The sequence below is a fragment of the Bemisia tabaci genome, chromosome 5 (assembly GCF_918797505.1).
Source record: "Bemisia tabaci chromosome 5, PGI_BMITA_v3".
NCBI classification, from domain to species: domain Eukaryota; kingdom Metazoa; phylum Arthropoda; class Insecta; order Hemiptera; family Aleyrodidae; genus Bemisia; species Bemisia tabaci.
The window spans coordinates 38720818-38744239 of record NC_092797.1 but is presented as its reverse complement, the minus strand read 5'-3'; the positions used below and the strand labels follow the sequence as shown (position 1 = coordinate 38744239).

The window sequence follows — 23422 nt, the reverse complement described above, 5'->3', positions numbered from 1 at the left end:
GTCGTGTTTTGTGTTGAATCTTGATCATGATCCACGACTATAAACCCTTCTTCATCCTAAAAATATGAGCAAAACAATAAAATCAATAAATATGTATGCAAACTCCATGAAAGTGGATTTGCGCTCGTGTGAAAAAAGTCCGTCATTTTGAATAAGGCGCCAAACTTTTGAATAAGGCGCTAAAATAAATGGCGCGGACTGTTCTCATTGGTCCCTCACATAATGCAGCACCGGTGTTTATTTACTGTTGGTTGATGTGATGCGGTGTTTCGTGTCACCGCGAAATTAGGTTAGAATATTGTTATTTTCTGAAGAATTTTCACTGCTCTACATTTTTTCTGGACGTCTGCCTATCTCTCGTCTCGCATTTTTTTCCTCCCATCGGCAGTTTGTTATCATCGGTGCTCGTGAATTTTAGTCGCCAAACATGTTATTTCAGGAATCATTTTCGTTACATTAACGCAAGAGATAACGGTTTCCCAGCTGCTTCTTCATGTGGTCCATTAGGGTTATTAGTCAATTTTATAAATATGGAACAAATATCTCCAGCTCATCATTCTATCAATCAAGCCTCCTCCAATGTTTTAGCCACCTATAGTGTCTCATTTTGTGATAAATTTGCTAACGATAGAACCTGCACAGTCGATTACTCTGATGATGAAGATGAAACTCGCGATGATGCTTGCCTCTTAGATGATAAAAGATTGAAGAATTCTGTGTCATCTACCTCTGTACCTGGAGTCGGTATTTCAATCCCCAAACCTGTGAAAACCATTAAGACCTGCAAAAGAGGAAACACCATCTGCTGCCAGTGTCATAGTAAATACACGTATACATGTCCTGTCTCTGCCTCTGCACCGGAATTTGACAGGTAAGATAGAAGTTTCAAATCTTTCCTCTTGTTCATTCATTTTGTTAAGCATTTCTCTTGTACTTTTCCTCCTTAAGTTCTTAAATTTTTAACATCAACCATGCTGTCACTCCTTAAGTAGGTCCTTTCAACCGCAAATCTATGGATGTTTTTTTATTCTTGGTCTTGTATTTTCAGTGATCAATAACAGAATGTTTAGAGCTTATGTGGTTTTTGGGAGGAAGTAGTGGGTAGGTAGATAGACCATTGTTTACCGCACAATTCAAACTCATTGGTGTTGTATATAGTGAGGCCATTAAAATCCGAAGAGCATCTAGGGAAATAAATGGTCATAAGAAGTAGCACTGAAGCTCTCTGCGCGTAGGAAATCAAATTTTGCGACATTCAGGCAGGAATGAATTCTCTGAAAAAAACAGTATCTGTGTCAATTGTAGGTATATTCTTTTGGTTCGCCATTTCAAATTATTGAGAGGACATGGAGGTTCATATTATCTTGACTTTATACTTGCAATTTCAGTATTTTATTTAAAATCAGAATTCTCTCTGTGCTCTTTTTTCAAAGTACACCCATTACAAGTTAAGTATGTAGTATTTAATCCTTATTTTTGATGTTGCACCAATTTACCAACTTCTCCACTGACTTCTGCTCTCTCAATGATGCCCCCTGTGTTATGAAATTTTTTCTTCTCTCAGTGTACTTAATTTTTTATTCATCACAAGAGCAGACATTGATCGAAAGTTATTGTTTCATTAACATTGAAAAAGTTAATGTTTCTCTACTGTTGAGATTATCCTTTCTGTTGGATTAGAAAAGGCAATGTTCACCAAAGATACCATTAGTTGCTAGGATTTAATGGGTTTTCTGTAGGCAGAGGGGACTTCAGAAGGGAGGTTGCAACACTTCCTCTGAAAAAACATAGGCATCCTGTTCTCTGCGTTTTGCAAGTGACACACGGGGTTAGGATATCAGCATTCCTAATGTACGCACATCAGTGCGCGGAAGGCTGTGATAATAGCCATTTGTATCCCCCCCTTCCAATGGACTTAAAGGGGGGGGGGGGTTACTAAGTGAGTGGACCGACAAACCGGTCAATTGCAAGCTCTCACCCAGAAATGGATAGGAGAGATGGATGCTCTTTGGGGTTGACATACTCTTAATATGATGAAATGCGTGAAAACTGGAAAATGGGTTTTTTTTACCTATATTATTTTTTTTTACGAAAGCGCTGGAAAAATCGCGTATGTGCCGTGACAGCGATATACGTGAAATGTTTATGTTTTTACAAAACTGTCGAATGTGTCGCAAATTTGCCGCGATATTGTGATGACCAACGCGTGATTTCTAATTTTTTTACAAAACCGCTGGAAAAATCGCGTGTTTGCCGAGATACTGAGATGGAGGTTACGCATAATTTCTTATGTTTCATAAAACCGCTGGAAAAATGGCGTATTTTTGTAATGCTCACGGAAACTTGCATAAAGACGTTTTCTAAATCAACACAGGTCCAAGCGGACACCAAACGCGCAATTATTCGAACTCCGGAGTAGTCATGTGGTATCACGCGAAAATGAAGGAAAATCTTAGCCTCTCGCTCGTCTCGGTTTTCTGATATTCATGAGAAAATGAGTTAATACCTACACAACAGCTGGAAAAATCGTGTGTTTGCCGCGATATTGACGCACAAAACACATAATTTTTTATGTTTTTAACACTGACGTAATTACAAATGTAAGTATCATATGCTCGCATCGTAAAGTGTGGAAATCAAGCGCGCAACTATTCGAACTCCGGAGTAGGTATGTGGTATCACACGAAAATGAAGGAAAATCTTAGCTTGTCGCCTGTCTTAGTTTGCTGATATTCATGAATGCCTCGAAATTAATGTGAAAATGAGTTAATACCTACATAACAGCTGGGAAAATCGTGTGTTTGCCGCGATATTGACGCCCAAAACACATAAGTAATTTTTTATGGTTTTAATACTGACGTTTAAAAACGTAGGTATCATATGCTCGCATCGTGAAGTGTGGAAATCAAGCGCGCAACTATTCGAACTCTCGAGTAGGTATGTGGTATCACACGAAAATGAAGGAAAATTTTAGCTTTTCGCCTGTCTTAGTTTTCTGATATTCATGAATGCCACAAAACTAATGGGAAAATGAGTCGATACCTACAAAACAGTTGGAAAAATCGTGAATTTGCCGCGATATTGACGTACAAAACAGTTGATTTTTTATGTTATTACACACCGCTGGAAAAATACCGCAATATTAAGGGTGTAAACGCGTATTCTTTAATTTCATCACAAAACTTAAGAACTAATCGTGTATTTGCCATGGTATTGAGATGAGCAATGAATTTAACGATGATGAAAGTTTCTCTCAGAACTAAACGGCACACAAATTTGACGTATCTATGCTAAATTTACGCGAACTCTAGGCATATAGTTCCTTTAGCATAAACACGTCCAATTGAAGGGGTTGACGCAGTGAAAGCTGTTAATCACTCTTCAAGAAAAATTCTAACCAGGAAGCTTAGCGGGGATCAGTTCTTATTGGACGGGGACATGTCCCAAGAAATAACCGTACTTACGTTGAGAGGTATCACCTGGATCATTGCGTGCCCCAGCGATGTGCGAACTGCTGCCTGTCAACTTTTTTCGTAGTGCCGTGTGGAGAAGTCGGGTATCAGCTCGCTCATTTTCGGATCCATCTCGCTCTTTTTCATTAAGACTCGCCACATTGTCAAATCTCTCTGTGGAACTTCGGAATACTTAAAGTGTGAAAGGGGTTTGATGTCAGTTGAGGAAATTTCCTAGGGAAAGGACCTGTAAGGCTTGAAATTCTGCTAAGATTGCAACTTAGGTCTCGGAGATAGTGCTATTTATCTAAAATATTAGCTAGGATTTACTCTATAACTGTCGCAGCCAGTGTCAACTTTTCCAGAATACTCTAGTTAGAATAATGTGGACCCAGCCTTATTCCACAGCTCTGTTATTCATGTGTGCGCATTTCCCCCAAAATAACCTCATTTTTCTATGAAAATATTTGGCTGTATTATAATTTATTTTTCTGCAAATGGTACATTTCGATGACCAAAATGCGAAACCACGTATCTGCGTTCGTGACGTTGTAGCCTTCGACTGATTTTTTTTTTTTTTTTGAAAACTTTAGTCAACGTAATATGTTGAAAACTTCCCTGTTTTTTCTTATCTATGAAGCTATTTCAAGCTATGAGGTTATGGCTTGTCTCTTTTTCCAAAAAATAAAATAGTAGTGGAAATTTTGAAACGCCGCAGTATAGATACGTGGTCTCGCATTTCGGCCTACATAATCTCAGACAAATTGCAAGCAAGTCTTGAATAGGCCCTTTTAGCAAGTATGTCCTCAATCGAAGAGAAGAAATTCAAAGCCCGACTCAAAGAGTTCATTTAAATTTTCTCTAATCTTTGGTCTTATTTTTAAAACTAGTCTTTTAACTCCAAAGGACCCCACAATTTCGGTGCTTCGAATCTGGCCGATCATTGTAATGTTTCTACCTTCTTTTCTTTTCCTTCGAGTAAGTACACAAAAATAAAACTAGACAAAAGTGTTCATGGAAACTTCTCACTATCGTATAGGAAAAGTACGCTATGTGTCGAAGGATAGGATGTACCTAGTGATGAAAATATTTTCTTTGCAATAATGAAACATACTAGGAACTTCAAAAACTATCAATTTGAGACAAGTAAAGCAAGTAATTTTTATTATTCTGCATTTAATCTGACCTCTAAGGAGTCAATCTCTGATCTTAATTGAACCGTTTCTTACAAGAGGGCCTAAGCATTGACATCTAATTAACAATCCTCAGACATCATGGAAGGTTAAGAAAACTGAGAGCAAAAAGAGCTTGGTGATTCGGCTCTTTTAAAAATAAACGGCCCAATTATATGATCGTTACTAAGTCGATGGAAATCACCCAGAACTATCGGCAGCTCTTATTATTTCATCCAGCGCTGAGTTTTGTCCTATTAGTCTTGTGGGTACATGGGATAAATCTGCCCTTCATGTTGCATAGATTATATGCCTCGGAAAACTTGTGGAAAATTCCCATTGAGCACATCTATCGTTTCGAGTTTCTTTTTATTTTTATTCAGTTTAAAATCGCTGTACAACAGAGAAAAAGCAGAAATTTGAAATGAGCGAGGGAGCATCTATGAATGACTTCACATGCATTTTTCAAGATTTTAAAATCCCTGCGTCAAGTACCTCTGAGGAAGTTTTTGGCACAGTTCAGGCGCTTTCACACGCTGCCCTCCCTCCTAATTAGGTGCCATATTCGTCATCGGAAGACGGCGTTGAATAATATTTTTTTGTATATTTTTAATTGTTTTTCGGTTTTTTAATGCCCTATATAAACATCATAACACTCTCTTTGCGAATTATGAACGTCACTGTCAAGGCTGTACGACAGCCTTCCCTTCGCATCAAATACAGGCACAATTATAAACTTCATAGAAGATCATTTTTAGCCAAACGTAAATCTGTTGAACATCTCGTTGTATCTGAATTCTTTGTTCTATCATACTACTTTTTCTTTAATTTTGCATGTGAAGATAGTTGGTCCCAATCGAAGCGAAATAGCATGTCAAAAGCCACAACCACCTTGAAGGAACTTAAACATTCAATTGTCCGCAGTGATAGTTATTGGTAAATATTTCCCCCAAGTGTGTAGATTTATGTAGTCGTAGATAAATTCTCAATAGATATATGAGAACACTTTTGAGATCCGAGGAAACTTAAGTAATTTTTTGGACGCACTGCTTAGTATCTAAAGTTGTTTAGATTCGAAACAGAGAAAATATTAATCACCCGTAGAAATTAGAAGCTTAGGTACGTCGCTTCAATTTTGCCGCAACACTTTCCTTTTTTCTATTTTTTTTTTCATTTATTTATTTTGTTTTAAATTTAATTTACCGTGGTTAATGTATTGCTCTCAGATTTTTTTTCCAATAATATACACTGGGCAGCATATTTCGATGTGTGCTGTTGAGAAATCTGCATCTCATTATTAGTCGCTGCTTAAATACTTTCAGTGGCGATTCTCACAAATTGGCAACACCGTTTTTCCTCAATTCAAATCCATTCTATCCAAATATTGAGATATGTCTCACCTTAAATCGATTGTTCTCCGTGCATTTTAATGGTCAGTATCCAGAGTTGCCGATTCTACACCGTTTTTTTTTTTTTTTTTTTTTTTTTTTTTTTTTTATTGGTTTAAAACATCTTACGATGAGTATTGCACCTTTTGAGCGCAACGAAACGTGTGGTCGATGTGTTTTTTTCTAGAAATCAACGATAAAGGAAATCACGGAACTTGCTTTCTCGCTTGTCTCAACATGCATTCATCATCGAAAAATTATCGCAATGATAATTATTTACTTGCAAGTTTTTTTCCAGTTCCCCATACTGATACTAGCTCCTTCCTTAGTTTGCCGTGCGCATAGCCTTTGAATAGAGTAGTTTATACTAATTGGCATTTACTTTTTTGCTTTTGTCGGTTTTTTATTTTCTGAAATGTATTTGAAGACCCCTTTCTTTACCTCTAAGAAGAACGAATAAACGGAAGAAAAATCATCAGTAGGTACGAAGATCCGCCATTTGACAATTTTTTTAAAGAAAAAATATTCTGCTGAAAAATTTTTAGTCAATTTTCATATTTTATTCGAGTCGAGATGTACATAAGCAGGTGTTGTTTTATCGTCATAATGCATCGCAAAAAATTAAGGAAGCTCATGAAAATGTAAATCTCTAATGTGACGATAGAATTGAAATGTTTGACGAAAGGAGGACCTTTTTGTCATGAAATATGTTGCAAAGATCGTGATACCTCTCCTCAGTATCATAGTGACCCTTCTATTTGCCTTGAAATTATTTCCCCCACAAATTTTCTTGAAATTTAAAGAACATTCAAGGGTCAACATATTTCAAGGTTAATTGGGTTGTTAAGTATATGTGCAATATGTCTCCAAAGTTGCAAATGTTTGCAGAATTTTGTGGTGAAGAGGTCTCTCTTGCATGAAGCCATTACCTTCTGTAATTATCGTGAGATTAACACCCCCCTCCCCCTAAAAAAATAAGACTGTTAACAAAAAGTAAAAATTGTACAGAAAATTTTCAGCAAGGAGTTTTTCCCGAAAAATAATTGTCAGGGCTCCTCTTACACATAATCACGCAAGTGCGGCGGTGACCTATCGAAGAAAGCTCCGAATCCAGCCGAGGGTGACCAGAAAGATATCTTTCAACGCAGCGGAAGATTTCTATCCTTTACATGAATATTGCACACGGCACAAATGAAAACAAATACCTTTAACTATCTGAATTCCCATCGTGTCGAAAGAAAGTGCCGGGCGCAAATCTGAAGATTTTGATTGTTGGGATGGATAATGCGAGGACAGAGTAAGAACACCTAGATTTCTTAACTCATAATCGTTAACGCCTTACTTCGTCTACCACCCCTTCTTGCTTCCCACCTAATTTTGGATGCTACAAGTAGCATTGTTAAAGGCATTTCTAAATATTTTTATCTTTTACGGTAGCTACGGTCGAGTGAATTTATCAAGCGCGCTCTCATCTCTCAACCAGTTGTGCGTTCTCAAAGCTCTTCATCACACGCGGAAGTTAGTGCTCACGTGCGGTTTTTCATCCCTCTCATTTTCTGGAAAACGACGTATCGCATTCCCGCCCCCTCCCCACACGCCCTCTCCCGTTTCTCATCGCGTGGTATGCGATTTTGCTCTGCTGGTATTTTCATCCCTGTTTTTGTGCTTTTTCTACTCATTTTTTTCGGTGTTCAGTTGGCCTCTCCCGTTTCTCATCGTGTGGTGTGCGAATTTGCTCTGCTGGTATTTTCATCCCTGTTTTTGTGCTTTTTTACTCATTTTTTCGGTGTTCGGTTTGTGGTGTTTGTTAAAAAATTTTCAGCCTTGAAGTTAGAATTTTAACCTATAGTTACATTTTCTGCTTGATTTTTCCCCCTTGGTTCATTCGTTTACTTTTTTTGAAAGTTGTATGTTGATTTGGGCGTATTTCTTTGTGCGTGTCTGTGCTTTTAATTTATTTTTAAAAAAATTATGAAATTTTATTTTTCTAGCCCCCAAAAATTATAGTTTTGTCTATTCTGCCACCTCCTCCTTCTCCTTTCTTCCAAGTGTGCCCGGGGCAGAAATACTTACTTTCATATTTTCCAAAGTTCTTTCTTTCACTAACACGTGGTCTATCATCCCGCAGCAAGACTTCTGTTCTCATTTTTCAGATTTTGCATCTACTAACACGAGGTCTATCATCCCTTAGTTATAAATCTCTATTACCTTGTCTCTAAATTTTAATTTTTTCTCCAAATTTTAACGAGGGGTGTCCCTGCTTTGCTTCATTTCTCCAATTTCATCCAACGAAGTAGATGTTTTCCCTCTTAGAATTTTAAATCACTCTCCGTCTTTTTCATCATCTAATTTTAAAGTTTTTCACTTTATGTCCTTAGACAGGCCTGGACATTTTCGGCATGGCTCTTCTTTTAGATTGTTTTCATCTCGACCTTTGTGTAAAATGTTTTAGTTTTTGGAAAGAATAGAGCGTAGGCTCAAATGTTGAAATTTTCAACTACAGGACTTAAGATTTAAATACAGAGATAACAGTTAAGTTCAATACTCAGAATATTTTAACATCAAGGTAATTTTGGTTACCTAACATGAACTTAATTATGAGTAATTGAAAGTTGAACTTGAAGTTTGTTGTGCATTTATTAGTTTATCCACGTGGTGGGCAAACCTTTGAATATGAGAGGCATCACACCAGGAATTTTATTTTCAAGTTAATTGGTTTATTTTCGTATCGGCCTGCTCACGATTTTGTTAATCGGTCCTATGCCATAATTTGATTATATTCCTTCTTCTTTTTTCTGCGTTCAAGTTCAAATGATAATCCCTAGTTCGAATTATTTTCACGACGGCGTGTGAAAAAGGACCAGTATCAGTGATAAAAATTGGAAATTATAAATCTTGATGAAGTTTTGTGTATAAGTTGCATCATGAATACAAGTGGAAGAAATTAGGAAAATGAATAGTCGTAAAACGTCCAGTGATTCGCAACATGTCTCAGATTATGCAATTAAGAAATTGTCTTTAGTTTTTACATTTTTATGGGAGAGTACGCATCTGTTTTTGTGCATTTTATTCAAATTCGTACCGTCGCGGTTCTGTCGAAAATTGAATTTGCTAGCCCAAAAAAAAGTTCTAGTTCGTTGCCTGCTCAATCAATCCGACCTAACTAAAAATCTTGATCAAATTGTCAGCCTATTTTTAAATGGCTCTTCTTATCAATCCTTCTTTTTTTCTTTTCTTTTTTTTCTTTTAAAAAAAACCTTTTTAGCATGTAACATGCACCGAGACAATTTTACTAAATTGCACGACTGAAACACGGAAAATTGCTGTAAAATCAATAACATAGAGAATTGAACGACCGGCCTTGACATCAGAATTTTTTTTTTTTCTTTTCCCAATCGTTGCCTTATCTTTTTCCTCAGTTCAAAAGCTTGTAATCTCATGCAAAAAAAGAAAATTAAACTATTATAACGTAGTTCTATTATCATAATTTCCCCTAGTACCTATTGAATTCAGAGTAAATTTTAGCAACTCTTCAAGGGGAAAAAGATCTTAAATTTATTTCGAAAATGAGAAATTAACTATTGGCAAGCACAAGGTAGATTTCGAGTCTTATGAAAAGAAAAGACATATTATTAGATACAATATTATTTGTATTTGTATCGTAATATTCAAGCACAAGCAAATATTCAAGGCGTGTGACAAAATCTAGTCCGCTGTTCAAAATGCCTGCTTAATCGCTCAAATGTAGTAGTTTGACAAAGACAAGAGGGTCGTATTGAATTTAACCTCTAAAGTGCCCAGATCAGACTCGTGCATCATATTCAAAGCAACTTGTACACCTGTTCTCTTCATCTCAAAGTGAGCTGACAGCTATATCTTTCCATCGTGTAAAAAAGAAATTATCTCTAGTTTCGCTTATCATTTGCTTTTTAACTTATGTTTCCTGCTGTTTTCACCGAGTGCGCTAGAACTTTCTGCCAGAATGGATTTAAATTGTTCCGTCATCATTTTCAACCTGTACTGCCGTACTAAGGAAAAACGCCGTATGAACACTCGAGAGTTGCCAAATTTCCTCGGATACAACATGAATTTTTGAGGAAAGTTATTCATATTTTTCTTTGAAATTTTCAGATATTTTAGATCAAAGTGCGAATAAAATTGTCTGAAAAATTCTAAGAAAAATATTCACGATTTTTCCCATAATTCGTTTTATATTGAAGGAAATATGACAACGCCTGAAGGTTCATACGGCGTTCTTCCTTACGTTACACGGCAGTGTAATTCTCGCGTCACCTTAATTTTTACCCATCTCTTTGATTCTGGGATGCGTTCTCTTCCATATTTTTTATTCCATTATCAAATGCACTAAAAGTTCAGCGCATGTGAAAGTTAGGAAGAGGGGAGAGAGTGAAAGAGCAATTGCAACCGATTGCATTCTAGATACTTACATGCGGGTGAGTTGAACGCATCTACATGCGCGAAACGGTATTAATAATGCCAGTTTTGAGAAACTCGTGCATTTTTTCTGAGCTTATTCAAAAGTCACGCACCACTGGCCATGAGGGGGGGGGGGGGGTGGCCATCTGAAATTTTTGAGTTGCACCCCTCCCCCTCCCCCTGAGCGAGTCAAAAACTGGAAAGTACCTATAAAAAAGTTTCCCTCTCAATATGAGGAAAAACGTCACAAACCGCAAAATATCTTAATTAGAACTAAAGTTATGGCCAGTAGTGCGTGGCTTTTGAATAACCCTGTATGTGATTGTCAGATTTATCATTTATCTGCGATGGCCGGGACACCAACTGGTGTTAAAAGTGTCAACACTTCGAAGTTTGGCTGCCCCAATGTAGAAAATTTTATAAAGCCATCAGAATCTCAATTTGCAAGGAAAGGAAGCTATCGCATTCTGAAGGGGGTTCTCTGGGATCAGATAATTTCGAATAAAATTGGCGGTGATCCGTGGAGATTTCGCGAAGAGAGTTCGTTTGTAACGAGCGATGAATCTGAAATAATGCGGGCCAAGGTTGGTAGCAGGGAGAGAAGGAGATCTGAATGGTGTCAATTGTCTTCGTATTGGATGTTTGATGGAGGATGATAAGATACTTTTCGTTGATCAGGTTGCTTCGATGTTACGATTGCCAAAACAAACCTTTTATCGATGAGCATTAGCATAGTTTTGCGAGAGATTTTTTGGGTTTGAGAGGTTTTCTCTCCAATAGAATACTTTCATAGGCTTCGTCTTGATGCTTCACGCAGAGGTTTTAATTATTAAAACTGCCACTCATACTCAATTATACCGTTGAAAGTCTTGTTGATATTTACACCTAGTCATCTCTATAGAAGTTCAATTATTTCCTATTAAACAGACTCGGGTAACATTAAATTAAAAATCGTATAGGAGAAGGATAATAGACCTTGTGGCTATCGGACGTCAGCAGCTCGTTTTTTTTTTTTTTTTTTTTTTTTTTTTTTTTTTTTTTTTTTTTTTTTTTCTTTCCAAATTTGATGGAGCCCATTACAGAACATGCGAGTGTGGGAGTGTGTTATATACTAAATATTTAAGTTAACATATGCGCGACTCAAAACGTGACAGATTTAATGATGTGTAAAGAAGTTGGAGGCATTGCGGTTGATGTTAGTGTTTAATTATCACTTAATTGGACGTATTTTTGCCGAACGGAACTATGTGCATTATGACGTGAACCCTGTCATGCATATATTCTTATGGGTCTCAGGGCTCATATCTTATTGCGCGTATTTCCGTTTTGCAGAAATACGTTCAATTCGTTCAAGCGGCACGTGGCCCAAAAAGTCCCGATCATCTCTACACTACCTCGTTTAATCTTCAGCAGTAAAAAACGTTGAAATGAAAGAAAGTGGTGTAATATTTTACGATCCTTATTTCTGATAATTTTTGGCGAAGAGTGAGCGTACTTTTTCTTACACTGGAAAAAAAACACATTGGACCTAGAGTCCAGACTCTTGAAAACATTGATAAGAAAAAATACTCTTGATTCAATCGGAATTTTGCTTGAATCAAAACTAAATTCGCTTAAATTAAGAGGCTTGGTTCTTGATTTAAGGTAGATTCTGATTGAATCAAGAGTACTTTTTCTTGTCGATGTTTTTAAGAGTCTGGACTCTAGATCTAATGTGTTTTTTTTTTTTTTTTTTTTTTTTTTTTCCAGTGCAGCTGAGGTTCAAAATTCTCATCGAGTTTACTCAACGCATTCTATACTTCTTTCATGGAAATACTCACTAGTTAGGAGCTTGAGGAGATTGAATCCTGCAACACATCAAACGTACCCTGAATTTTGTGGAATATGTTTAAGTGTGCTAAAAATTCCACAGTTTTCAATACATCCTTAGAATTCCTGACAAAGAATATTCCTTCACCTTCCGGCCAAAGTATCATGAACACCAAGCGACGTATAAAAATTTCCTTTTTTTTTGCCTTTTTATTTTTTATAGAGAAATTGTTCAACGAAGCTGTCCAAAAATTTCACTGAATTTTTTTTTTGTGCAGCCGATAAAATTCAGTGAAAGTCTCAAACAGGTTCAACTTACATATATCTCTGTAAAAATATTAAATGGCGGCGGAAATTTTGAGACTTCGCGTGGCGCTTGTGATACTTTAACCGGGAGGTGCCGATTTATCCAGTTTCAGAGTCAATGTATAAAAGAAATATAAAGAAAAAACGAAAAAGCAGCGAAAAGAACAATATTTTTTCTCAATCGTTCTACGTGTATGTAATAGACTCAGCAGTCATCCCCGCCTATTTTTATCGATTTATAATGAATTAATTGCCGTCGTCGTCAAAAATGGTGCCGCGTGCATGACAAACGTCTTCGCAAAGATATCCTCAGCAGACATAGTATAATTTAAGCAAAAATTAAGTCATTCATACCAATGGATGATATAGATTAACAACGTCACTGAGCGGAGGTTTATGTAATTTCGTCCAATCAATGTTCGTGCTCAAAAAAAGATTTGGACAAGCTCTCACCGTGGGATTGAGTCGCAGGAGTGCCCTAGCTTTGAGTTTTCGTGTACCTTGTGTAAACTCTCGCTCAGTATGTCTTATCTTTCCAATAGTTTCCAAATTTGCCCGAAAACCACACATTATGCATCACATTGACGTTGAGTTTAGTATGGCATCAGGCATTTGTTGGTTTTTAGCGCCAATCTGTCAACGTTGGGATTCATTTTCTGTAATTATTTCGGATCCTCCAGTCGCACCTTCATATTCGTTTTCTTACGAAATTCTCAATGTACCTGTTGTGCTTTTGATAAAGTAGTAACGTAAAATCTCAACAATCATGGGAACGAGTGAGTTGATATATGTAGGAGCCTACGAAATAAATATCTTGTCCAATTTTCTTCAAATTTTTCATGGTACATCCGTCACTCGTATGGCACCATGGTCTTCATGAAGACTGCCCAAGGCCTGAAAATATACACTGAAAAAGTTTCGGTGGCCTCAGATGAGATCCGGTCCAAATTCTCGGCATAATTTCTCATTTTTTAAAATTATTTTAGCGATTCTCTCGGCTTTTTCTTCCACCTGTTTCTCTTCATTCCGATTTTTAACTAACTTTACACCTATGTAAATGGCGTTCTGTTGTGGAACAATAAAACAGTTCAAGGAGTTTTCAAAAGATTATGAGTCTCACGTTAAATCTGCGGCATCGAGAATAAAATGCTCCAGTCTAGTTAAAAAATAATTTGTCCAAAAACTCGATTAGGTTCATGATATTCCTTAGCCATAAATGTTTGAAGTCGCACTCTTTGAGGTCGAACTGTTAATCAAAATATTGATGTAGAATTTTGGAGACGCGGAAAGTATCTCTGTAAGCAAATCTCTAAAGCAGTCGCATGATACAAAACTTCTTTCTTTATCATCGAGCAGTAATCTGGCAACAATGCCAACAACTTTTTCCGCACGCGTATCACTGAGTGGGTAAGGAAAGCCGAAACGCCTTCAGATTTTCGTGTATGCAACACGCGCATCCATCGAGTACGAATAGTCGCATGCAGGCGCCTTAATCAAATTCACGTTGTTGCAGGTGGAGAGGCTGTAGCGAGGGCCTTATGATTCGTCCGACGAAATTCGATCGATCATTCACGAGTTTTTCGATAGACTCACGGGTTTTTCGATAGACTCACAGGTTTTGTCGATCGATTCACGGGTTTGTCGATAGAATTACGGGTTTTCCGATATACTCGTGGGTTTTTTCGATCGATTCAAGGAGTTGTCAACCGACTTACGGTTTTGTCGATCGATTCACGGGTTTTTTGATCGATTCACGGATTTTTCGATCGATTCACGGGTTTGTCGATAGAATTACGAGACTTTCAATAGACTCTTGGGTTTTATCGATCGATTCAAGGAGTTGTCAACCGACTTACGGTTTTGTTGATCGATTCACGGGTTTCGTCGATAGATTCACGGATTTTTCGATCGATTCACGGGTTTGTCGATAGAATCACGAGACTTTCGATAGACTCGTGGGTTTTGTCGATCGATTCAAGAGTTGTCAACCGAACTTACGGTTTTGTCGATCGATTCACGGGTTTTTTTTATCGATTCACGGATTTTTCGATCGATTCACGGGTTTGTCGATGGATTCATAGTCTTATATCTATTCACTGTCGAGCGAATCTCGTCAATCAGTCCACGTTTTTATTTCTCGAATCCATCGAATCGAATCCATACCCTCCGGTTCAAGGTGCTCCCCCATCGATCGCCAATTTTTCCACGGATCGGGGTGTTGCTGCAACGAGCCGCTTGAGAAAGCTCCGTACGACCCGAAGATAATTATGTAAATGGAACCAGAGTCGGCACCCGGCACTCGGTCCCGGCCCGGGTTAATTATCTTGACGCAAGCTTTTTATCGTTTCGAGCACCTCCGTGTCGCACAGTGGTTCGAGTCAATGGGGGAGGTAGGACAACATTTTGAAACTTGAAAAGCTAATAACTCCATTTATACAAAACTCTGATGTTCTAAAAGTGATTCCATTGGTTCTCTCGTCAAATTTTCTTCAAGAAGTACCCCTTGAAGTTTAAAATGTGGCGAAATAAACATCAAAATTTGCAGTTTTAGTAAAAAATTGCATGTCCGACTTCTCTAATTGACTCGATCCACTGTGCGTCGCGCCCCTAGTTACCTCTCTCTTGCAGCGACACCTCATTTTCATCCGGGCGGAGATTTTTCACTCGGCACTCCAAACCGAAAGCCCGCTCGGCCGCTAAAACCCACGCATGCACACTTTCCGAAAGTTTGGTTTTTAAAACAAGTCTGACGTCATCCTCACCGAGCTTTTCCACTGAGCTTTCGAGACTTCATCGGCCATCGTGTCGCGAACTTTTGTCTTCGAGTGTTAGTGAAATTTTCCCGCCATTCGATTCCGTTCTCGAAATAATCGTGTTTACAAGTGTCGCCTCTCCATTTTGAGAGACACCGACAGTGTTACATTCACTTGAAAGAATTTGTGCCGTTCAATTTTCCTGTCAATTAACTTCCGGTTTGAAAAAATTGTGCGCCGAAAAGTCACAACTTGAGTTTTGCAGAAAACAGACGCTGGTTTACAAACAAACTAGTTTTCTCGCCAATTTCGATTTTTGTGCTCTTGAGTGTCGCTTTTTAAGTCCCAAAAACATCAACGATTTTTATAAAGTCAATTATTTTTCTAATTAATTTTTGAATGGAGTTAATTCAATTAAATTTTTGCGACGGTAAATTCCTATGTATTCATGATCGTTCTCCAATGTGTCACTTTTTAAAGCTTGTGGAAAACGAACTTTTACGTACAAGCGAGTATCCATAAAAATTCGCGGGCTGGTTTTCCCCACCAATCTAAATAGTTGTTCCTCAGAATGGCGCTTTCGGAGTTCCCTCAAAACTCGTAGTGTAATTAACTTTTGTAGATAGTATACAGTTTAACCTCAGAAATTTCTAGATATCCATCTACTCATAGCAGGACACAATTTTTTTATCCGGAGTTTCGCGTCAACGCAACCAGCTGTACAAATATTTCGAACTTTTAATTATTGTTTTTTAATGGCCCTGCCATTTTAAGTGGTTGTGTTGCAAATCGGAGCTTTTAATGTTCGCGAAAATCTAATCACACGAGCCTTCTGAGCCACGTTTATCCAAACGGAGACTTTTGCTGACATTCAGTGAAAAAGAACGCGCTCTAGCCAAGTGGTCCTCAAAATGCAGCTTCCAGATTCCTGATTCAGTAATCTTCTTCACACCATACTGGGTTTTTAATCGCGATATCAACTCAAAAAATTTGGATTTGCTGTAGTGAATGTGCCTTATCGCGTATCTTTTTTTCTTGGATAGTTTTCTTGAAACATAATTTGCGCCTAGTTCGCGTTTCCTAATCCACTTAACATCCTTAAAATTCACCTCCAAAATTCAAATTAATGGCGAATTACGCGTTTACGCGTTTTTTAAACTCGATAATGACTTGAAAAAACATTTGCGTCAGTTATAGTGCTATTTTTATCGTGAAAAATTTTTGCGGAACATAATTTGTGTCTTTTCTTGTGATTTACACTACCCAAAGTCACGTCGACTGTTTGGGACCACTCTCGAAAGTTCGGCTTTGATGTGAATCACACGTGTTTTTTGGCGTTATCAATTAACACACGGGCGGTTTACCACACTCTCATGTGTGATACGCCATCCTCTTCGTTCTGGTCTGCGGCAACATATTTCCGGCTTTTCGGTGTAATAATCGTGTTAATTTTGTTGTTTATCTCGTTTTGCGTTCTGGTCGCTTATCTCTGTGCGTTGAGATTTATGATTTTGTGCAGTTCCGCCAGGATATTCGGGATAGTTGACCCGCGACCAATATTGCATGTGTTCGGCGTCAAAGACTTAGAAAACGAACAGTGAGCTTTTTCCGGCATCTCTTTGAGTCATCGATAACTATTGAGTCGTAATTTAGAGTTATACTTTTAAAAACTATCGTGTAGTTACAGTTCCAATTGTTGGTGAGACGCGGTTTGAATTTTGACGAAGAATTAGCTACTTTTTCGGACTGTGCAAATAATTCTGAAGACTAACAAGCGGAATCTCAAAGTTTTTTTATTTCAAAAATTTAATTAAAAAATTGATTTATTTTCGTTTTCTGACCGGCTGCCTTAGTTATATATCATATGCGTCAAGCCGTCGGTATTTTAATCATTATCGTTTATTTTTCTGACCCGTTTTAACCCTGAAATTCGGTAAAATTTCAGTCAGTTAGATTGATTTCAAATTCTGCGCGCGTATTATGCCGAAACAGCCTTTGATGAAGTGGATAGACATTCGATTTTAAATCCAGTTTAGTACATTCATTTGCTGCTGATATCCGGTGTGTGACATGACCCCATATGGCACCTGTGGATCTGAATGTCCTGTTTCTCCAAGGCACGTGCATGGAGCACAAATTAAGATCACATTTTCTAAGCAAGTCCATGGAGACATTCCAGCTATAATTTTCTATGCACTTTAGTGCCACGTGTGTTTTCGATATGTCTGCGACTATTCACATAGCGAACGACCCCCAACATGAGTGAGTTCACTGAATTTTTTTTATCAGTCGTATGCATGTCATGTACTTGAAATGTCTCTGGTGGCGGGAGCCTGATCTCAAAGTTTTTTAACCAAACACTTGGCTAAAAACAATCGGAAACAATACGATCTCTTAAGTCAAATGTGCTGGACAGTATTTCCCGGACGCCTGGAGATCTACCAAATGCTCTACCTGATGTAAATTGTGAGGTTATATGCCAATCACTTAATGTCACATTCATATTTGTACCTTAAACAGTTGCCTTTCCCTAGAAGACCCTAACATTGTGATTAAGGAGGGTTTAATGAGATCTATAATACATACATACATTGTAGTCGTTTTTATACAGCGTTCTCTGACGCTCAGCGACGCCTAACCCCCACAGTACTCGGTCCTTCCACAACCCTTCAAGGAGTTGGCACTCTCTCATTTCATTCAAAAACTCCTGTCTCCGCTCTCTCACCGGGCGTCCCCTTCGTCTCCTCCCAGGAGGAACTTAATCCAGCATCTTCTTTGGCAGCCTCTCTTTCTCAATACCGTATCATAATAAGTACAATTTTTGCATAAACTTCGAGTTAAATTCAGTCTTGAAACTCGAAGAATCGTGCCTTCGATCTGTCTGTGACCGGTGAGAAAATGTTAATTTTTTCCCCAATGTTGTGGTCTAATTATCTAAATCTCCTCCTCCTTCTGACACATGATAGTTCAGAACTTTCCCGTTATCATGCGTGCATAGGCAATAAGTCTCAGATGTTTGTGCATGTTCAATTACATTGATGTTTCGTAAACTTGTTCAACAATTTGTCCTACTAAGGGAAGCGATGTGGAGGGGTTGAGCCATAAAATGACCAGAACCACCACCTCATCATGAAAAGCATAATTTAAAAACTGATTTTATTTTTTTACCTTCCCAATTTTTAGGCTGCCCTACCCTAGGATTTCGGGTCTAGCTTACCATATCAACGCAAAAAAAATTCTAAGTTTTCAATAAATTAAATGAAAGTCGTATACATTTATGAGATATCGTATGTGAACTCGTCGTTTCAAGAAGAAACATTATGATCGTTTAATCTAACATTGTATTGCCTAGATACTATTCCACGATATCTCATCAAACCTATATTTTTCTGTGTTTATATGTATGTCCAACATGACTCTATTTATTCACTAATCTTGGTTCGTAAATGTGTTTTAATGCTTCTTTTTTGGATGTGACAAATTCCCATCAAAATTAAGCTCATCCATATTCATCAGTGTTTATGGATTTGCACATTGGCTAGCCTAATTTTGATGGTGATTAGTCATGAATTATTTGACCTACCACCGAAGTTAGCATACGGGTAATTCCAATAATTCCTCAATGAACTGAAGCATAGAACCCATCTATGTTGCCCTATTATCTCAAGGCAATTCGCCACTATTTGACACCTACCATTTACGTACCAAAATATCAGCTCTCACTTCTGTTGCATTAATTAATCATGTATATATGTGGGTGCTTTAAAACAATTCTATGAATAATTTCATTGAACGAAAGGCAATAGACTCAATGTCGGTCCATCATTGATAATCGAGAGGTAACATGAATATGATATCCAGGAGCCATTGCATCAATCAGATATGGCTTTTTCATAACGTGACGAATATATGAGATTAACATTATGAGATTATAATATGGATTACATTTTGCAATAAGGAACCACTATTTTTAGCTCTTCCATAAAAGCACGTATCCGCATAAGGAAATCAATGGCATATATATGTCGTTTCTACAATGAGCCAGAAATAGTGGTTCCTTATTGCAAAATGTAATCCATTTATGAGTTTAATCATGGCCCTTGCATTCACAAAACTCAGGTGACATGTGTGCTGAGGCCTTAATAAGTATATGCCACAATAAGTGCGATTTTTTTTGGCAAGTGATTTATCCGCAGATCAAACCTGAACAAGTTAGGATTTAACTCGATCTTTTATCTCCTTGAGCTCAAGTAAACCCTTCAGCTTTAAATTAATTATCTTTTAAATATTGTGTGTGCTTGCGCGTGTTCTGCGCATGGGTATGTTTGCATTTCTTTGCGTGGGTGATGGGCAAGTTTTGCTTTATGTGCTATCTCTCATCCTAACCTTCAAATCTTCCACCAATTTTTAAAAAGAGGGATGATGATCGCACAGTGAAAAATTGATCATTGTAGAAAGCTGACTCCTACTCCAAGTTTAAAGCATTTACTTGATCGTAAATTGCGCATAGCCGTCATGGTTTTTTGTGGCATTTTCGAAATCGATGTCCCTGTATTGTGCAGTTTCCGGACGTTGTGATAGTTGACTCTTGAAAACTCTGTTCGGTTCCTTCTCACGGTGATCTTGAAATTGTCACATTTCGTGTCGGAAATAGTGTAGTCAATTTCTAAAAGAGTCATGTTCCCCAAGAAAGAATCGGAAAAAGGCTATTTGGTTTTACGAAGCGTCGACGAAAAAACCAGCCTTAAAAAGTAAGTTTTTTCTTGCTTGTGTTTTTCTCCTGTAGCTACTCTTTTTTCTTTCTTTTTCATCTATTTATTTTTTTATTTTCATTTCCTTTTTTTAAAGATTTCTTTCCTCTCAAACCTAGTCCAACGAAATTTCTATTTTTTCTTTATTCGCTGGTCTAGGGTAAACCGTAGATGACGTGAAGAGGAGGCGTGGCATAGTTGAATATGACGTCAGTCTTATATAGGAGTGAAAAACCTCCTCTATAGAACATTCTAAGCGCGAATTCCCGAGTAATATGTAGGAGGGGGAGGCTTAATTATTGCCGTAACCCTGACGTAATTTTTAAGGGGGCGGGTTTCAACGCTGCTTGATATGTACTTGAAATGGGAGCAGCTGGTCAAAAATCCGAAAAGAACGTGACATCACTAATGTGACGGTCCTTGATTTTAGAACAAGCTGTTTTCAACGCAAATTAGTAAAATTCATTTATTTTCGGGAATTGTTCTTTATATAGCTCTCAACAACCCAAAATTCTTGATCGACCGGCCTAATGTATCTCCTCTGCACCTTTGAAAATCATCGATGCAGGTACGGAATGAGTAACTGAAACTAATGCTGATATTAAATGGAATTCGTCGCTAGGTTGACAAAAAGACGTAACTGTATTTAGAGATGAGCTCGGGACAGCGTTGAGTTCTATGGACGACAGGGTCCATCGCATAATGCAGTTACGCCCTTTGGTCTGGAGGGCGATGGATTGTGGTAATTTTATCACTCGCCGCGGGTTTTCCGCGTATTTAATTCACGCGATTTCCAAGTGAAATCTAACTTGCGGACAATAGTACCCGGATCGCTGAATTGTCCAAGTCGAGTCGTCGCACATGGCCGAATTTCGGCTCTTCACCGATGCAACATCCGATGATCCAAACCGCACCACGGCCATCAGAACGCGATCGGCTTGTCGCTGAAACTCGGTCTCAGTTATTTTTGCAGAGTGCAAGTCCGACAAATCGCACACTGGTCTTTCGCGGCAATAACGATGGCAGAAGGTGATTATCAACTTGTGTTTGAATCAGGTCAATCGCTAAAATGTATTTTATTCATTTTAGGTGGCCTTATAAGCATCAACTTTTGGAATTGGATGTATTTATGCTTAAAGGAACTATATGCATAGGGATTGCGTGCAACAGAGTTCCTTTTAGCATAAATACGTCCAATTGGACTGCATTTTGCAATTTGGAACTATACATTCTGGCTCTTCTAGAAAGACACGTATGTGCATAGGGAAACTAATGCACATACGTTGTTTTTAAACCGGGCTAGAATTTATAGTTCCAAATTGCAAAATGTAGTCCAATTGAAGTTTGCTTTGCACGAGGGCAGACATTTTTCAAACTGTCATTTTAATGTCGATTTTTAGGATAACGTTAATCCTTTGTATCTACTTTTCCTATTTTATTTCTCTAAATGCTCAAAATTCTTGAGAATAATCACAGGAAACTAAATGTGCAATTTTCGTAATTCCTCTCTTTCCTTTTCTTTTTTTCAACTTTTCCCGGGGAAACAATGGATGAAAAATCTATTAATGAGGAACTTTGCACGAAAGTGCAAATCCATTAGTTATTTTTTGTCAATATCACTAAATTCTCTGTATTTAGTTTTTTTTCTCAATATTACTAAATTCTCTGTATTTTTTTTACCCGTCTCTCGATGGAAACAAGCGTAAAGTATTTCTGTCCCCTCTCTCACGAATAGATGAAGACTCCGGTGCTTCGTCAAATCCAATGTTTCAACATTTCGTTCCAAATAATGTTCATCAAGTTATCATTTTGAGGTGTATCACAAGTATCTCTTCTCTTACAATTAGTATAATCTTTTACTTGGAATTGATAAAAATTAACGTTCAACCGTAAGGTGGAGGAATAATTTACAAGAGCAAGCAGCCAATAGCTGTCGAAATCGTTTTGTCATTTATTTATCTTCCATCTCTGTTTCTTTTTTTTCATTAAAATTTCCAATCAGCTGTATGACCCACGGTGCATCACGTCGCGTTGCGCCCGCTGCAATCGGGGGAAGTCATAATTACCTCATCAAACGCGTAGGTGATGGAGCGATTCGAGTATATTTCGCCCTTTGATAATGCAGACTGAAGGATCAAACTGATCTAAGTCTGCTTGAATAACTTTATCTCAAAACAAACAGCAATATGTAAAGTACAACCGCCCCCTGATCTTTTGTCAACAACTGTCATTATTTTCCTTGGTCAACAATCGTCCAAAATGCGCAACAATTTTATACAAGCAAGTTAACTCTTAAGTTTCAGTCTTGACCTTCAAATTTTCGTCTTTCAGAGTGCTTTTTTTCGGTGTTATAAAATAAGGGAATATGGTCCATTGAATTCTACATGCTTATTCCGTTGCTTCCCACAGTTGAGAACGGTAAAAAGAGGAAGAAAAGCCTGGAAAAACTGTTTTAAAAGCCAAAAAGGCATTTTCCCTCGCGGTAGATGTAGCTTTAGATTGAAATAAAAAATATTTTCAAGTCAGACCCCCTCCCCCAAAACTTAAAAAAAAACTCCAAAAACAAAGAATAAAATATAGAGAGAGACAAAAACGTGAGAAATACGAAAGAGAAAGTCATCAAAAATGGGTTTCAAGAAATATAAAATTTCAGTTTCCTTAGGGACTCTCCTGGCTACCAGCTCCCACTATTCACCGAGGGGGTGGGGGTGGAGGTGCATCATTTTTACCCTCAAGGAAGGCTACCAACCCCTGAGTAGTGAAAGTAGTGAATTAATCCCCCCCTTCGTTAGAAATAATCCTTCTGTATGATCAAACGCGTGTCTAAACTTAAAAATAAAACGAGAATAAAAAAACCCGTTAAAATTTGAAGAACCTGTCATCCATCGTCCGTAGTGAGATTTTTTCTGCATTTAAAGGCGTTATCTAGACCCACGTTAGTATTTCCGGTCGATGTGTTTGCTTATCCACTCCAGTTGTAACTGCATTCATCGTGAGATTACGTTCATTCATACCTCTTTATCAGACAGGTGAGCATGGTCGGGATTCGAACCCTGAGTCCGTGACCCAGAGAGCAGCGATTGTGAGGCCATGTATTTATACAAAGCAAACATAGCGTATCTGAGGCGATTGCTCTCTACCTCTCTCGGTGACACAATAAAGTGACGCACTGGCCGGGAGTCGAACTGGGAGCCCGTGACCTAGAGAGCAGTTATCTCTCAACGTAACTGCTTCGCACTCTCTCCCCATCTGATGCACCGACCGAGCGCATTTCCCAGTAGTTCACGGTCCGAAATGAAAGTGTCAAGTTCAATGTTGATGTCATCCGGATCTCCCTCTCGCGCACAGTGGCGA

The 23422-nt window shown here is 38.0% G+C and overlaps 1 protein-coding gene across 9 annotated transcripts in view; it reads left to right on the top strand.

Annotated features, from left to right (window-relative positions):
* The first annotated feature begins 302 nt into the window (after positions 1-302).
* The window catches only part of LOC109040783 (proton-coupled zinc antiporter SLC30A2), a 45458-nt gene continuing 22338 nt past the window's right edge, over positions 303-23422 (top strand). The window contains exons 1-2 of one of the 9 annotated variants that reach the window (XM_019056847.2): positions 7316-7633; positions 19880-20068. In XM_019056847.2, coding sequence (XP_018912392.1) covers positions 19995-20068 — 74 coding nt within the window. In that variant the 5' untranslated portion in view covers positions 7316-7633; positions 19880-19994. The other 8 variants (XM_019056843.2, XM_019056846.2, XM_019056844.2 and 5 more) reach the window with 8 other exon arrangements.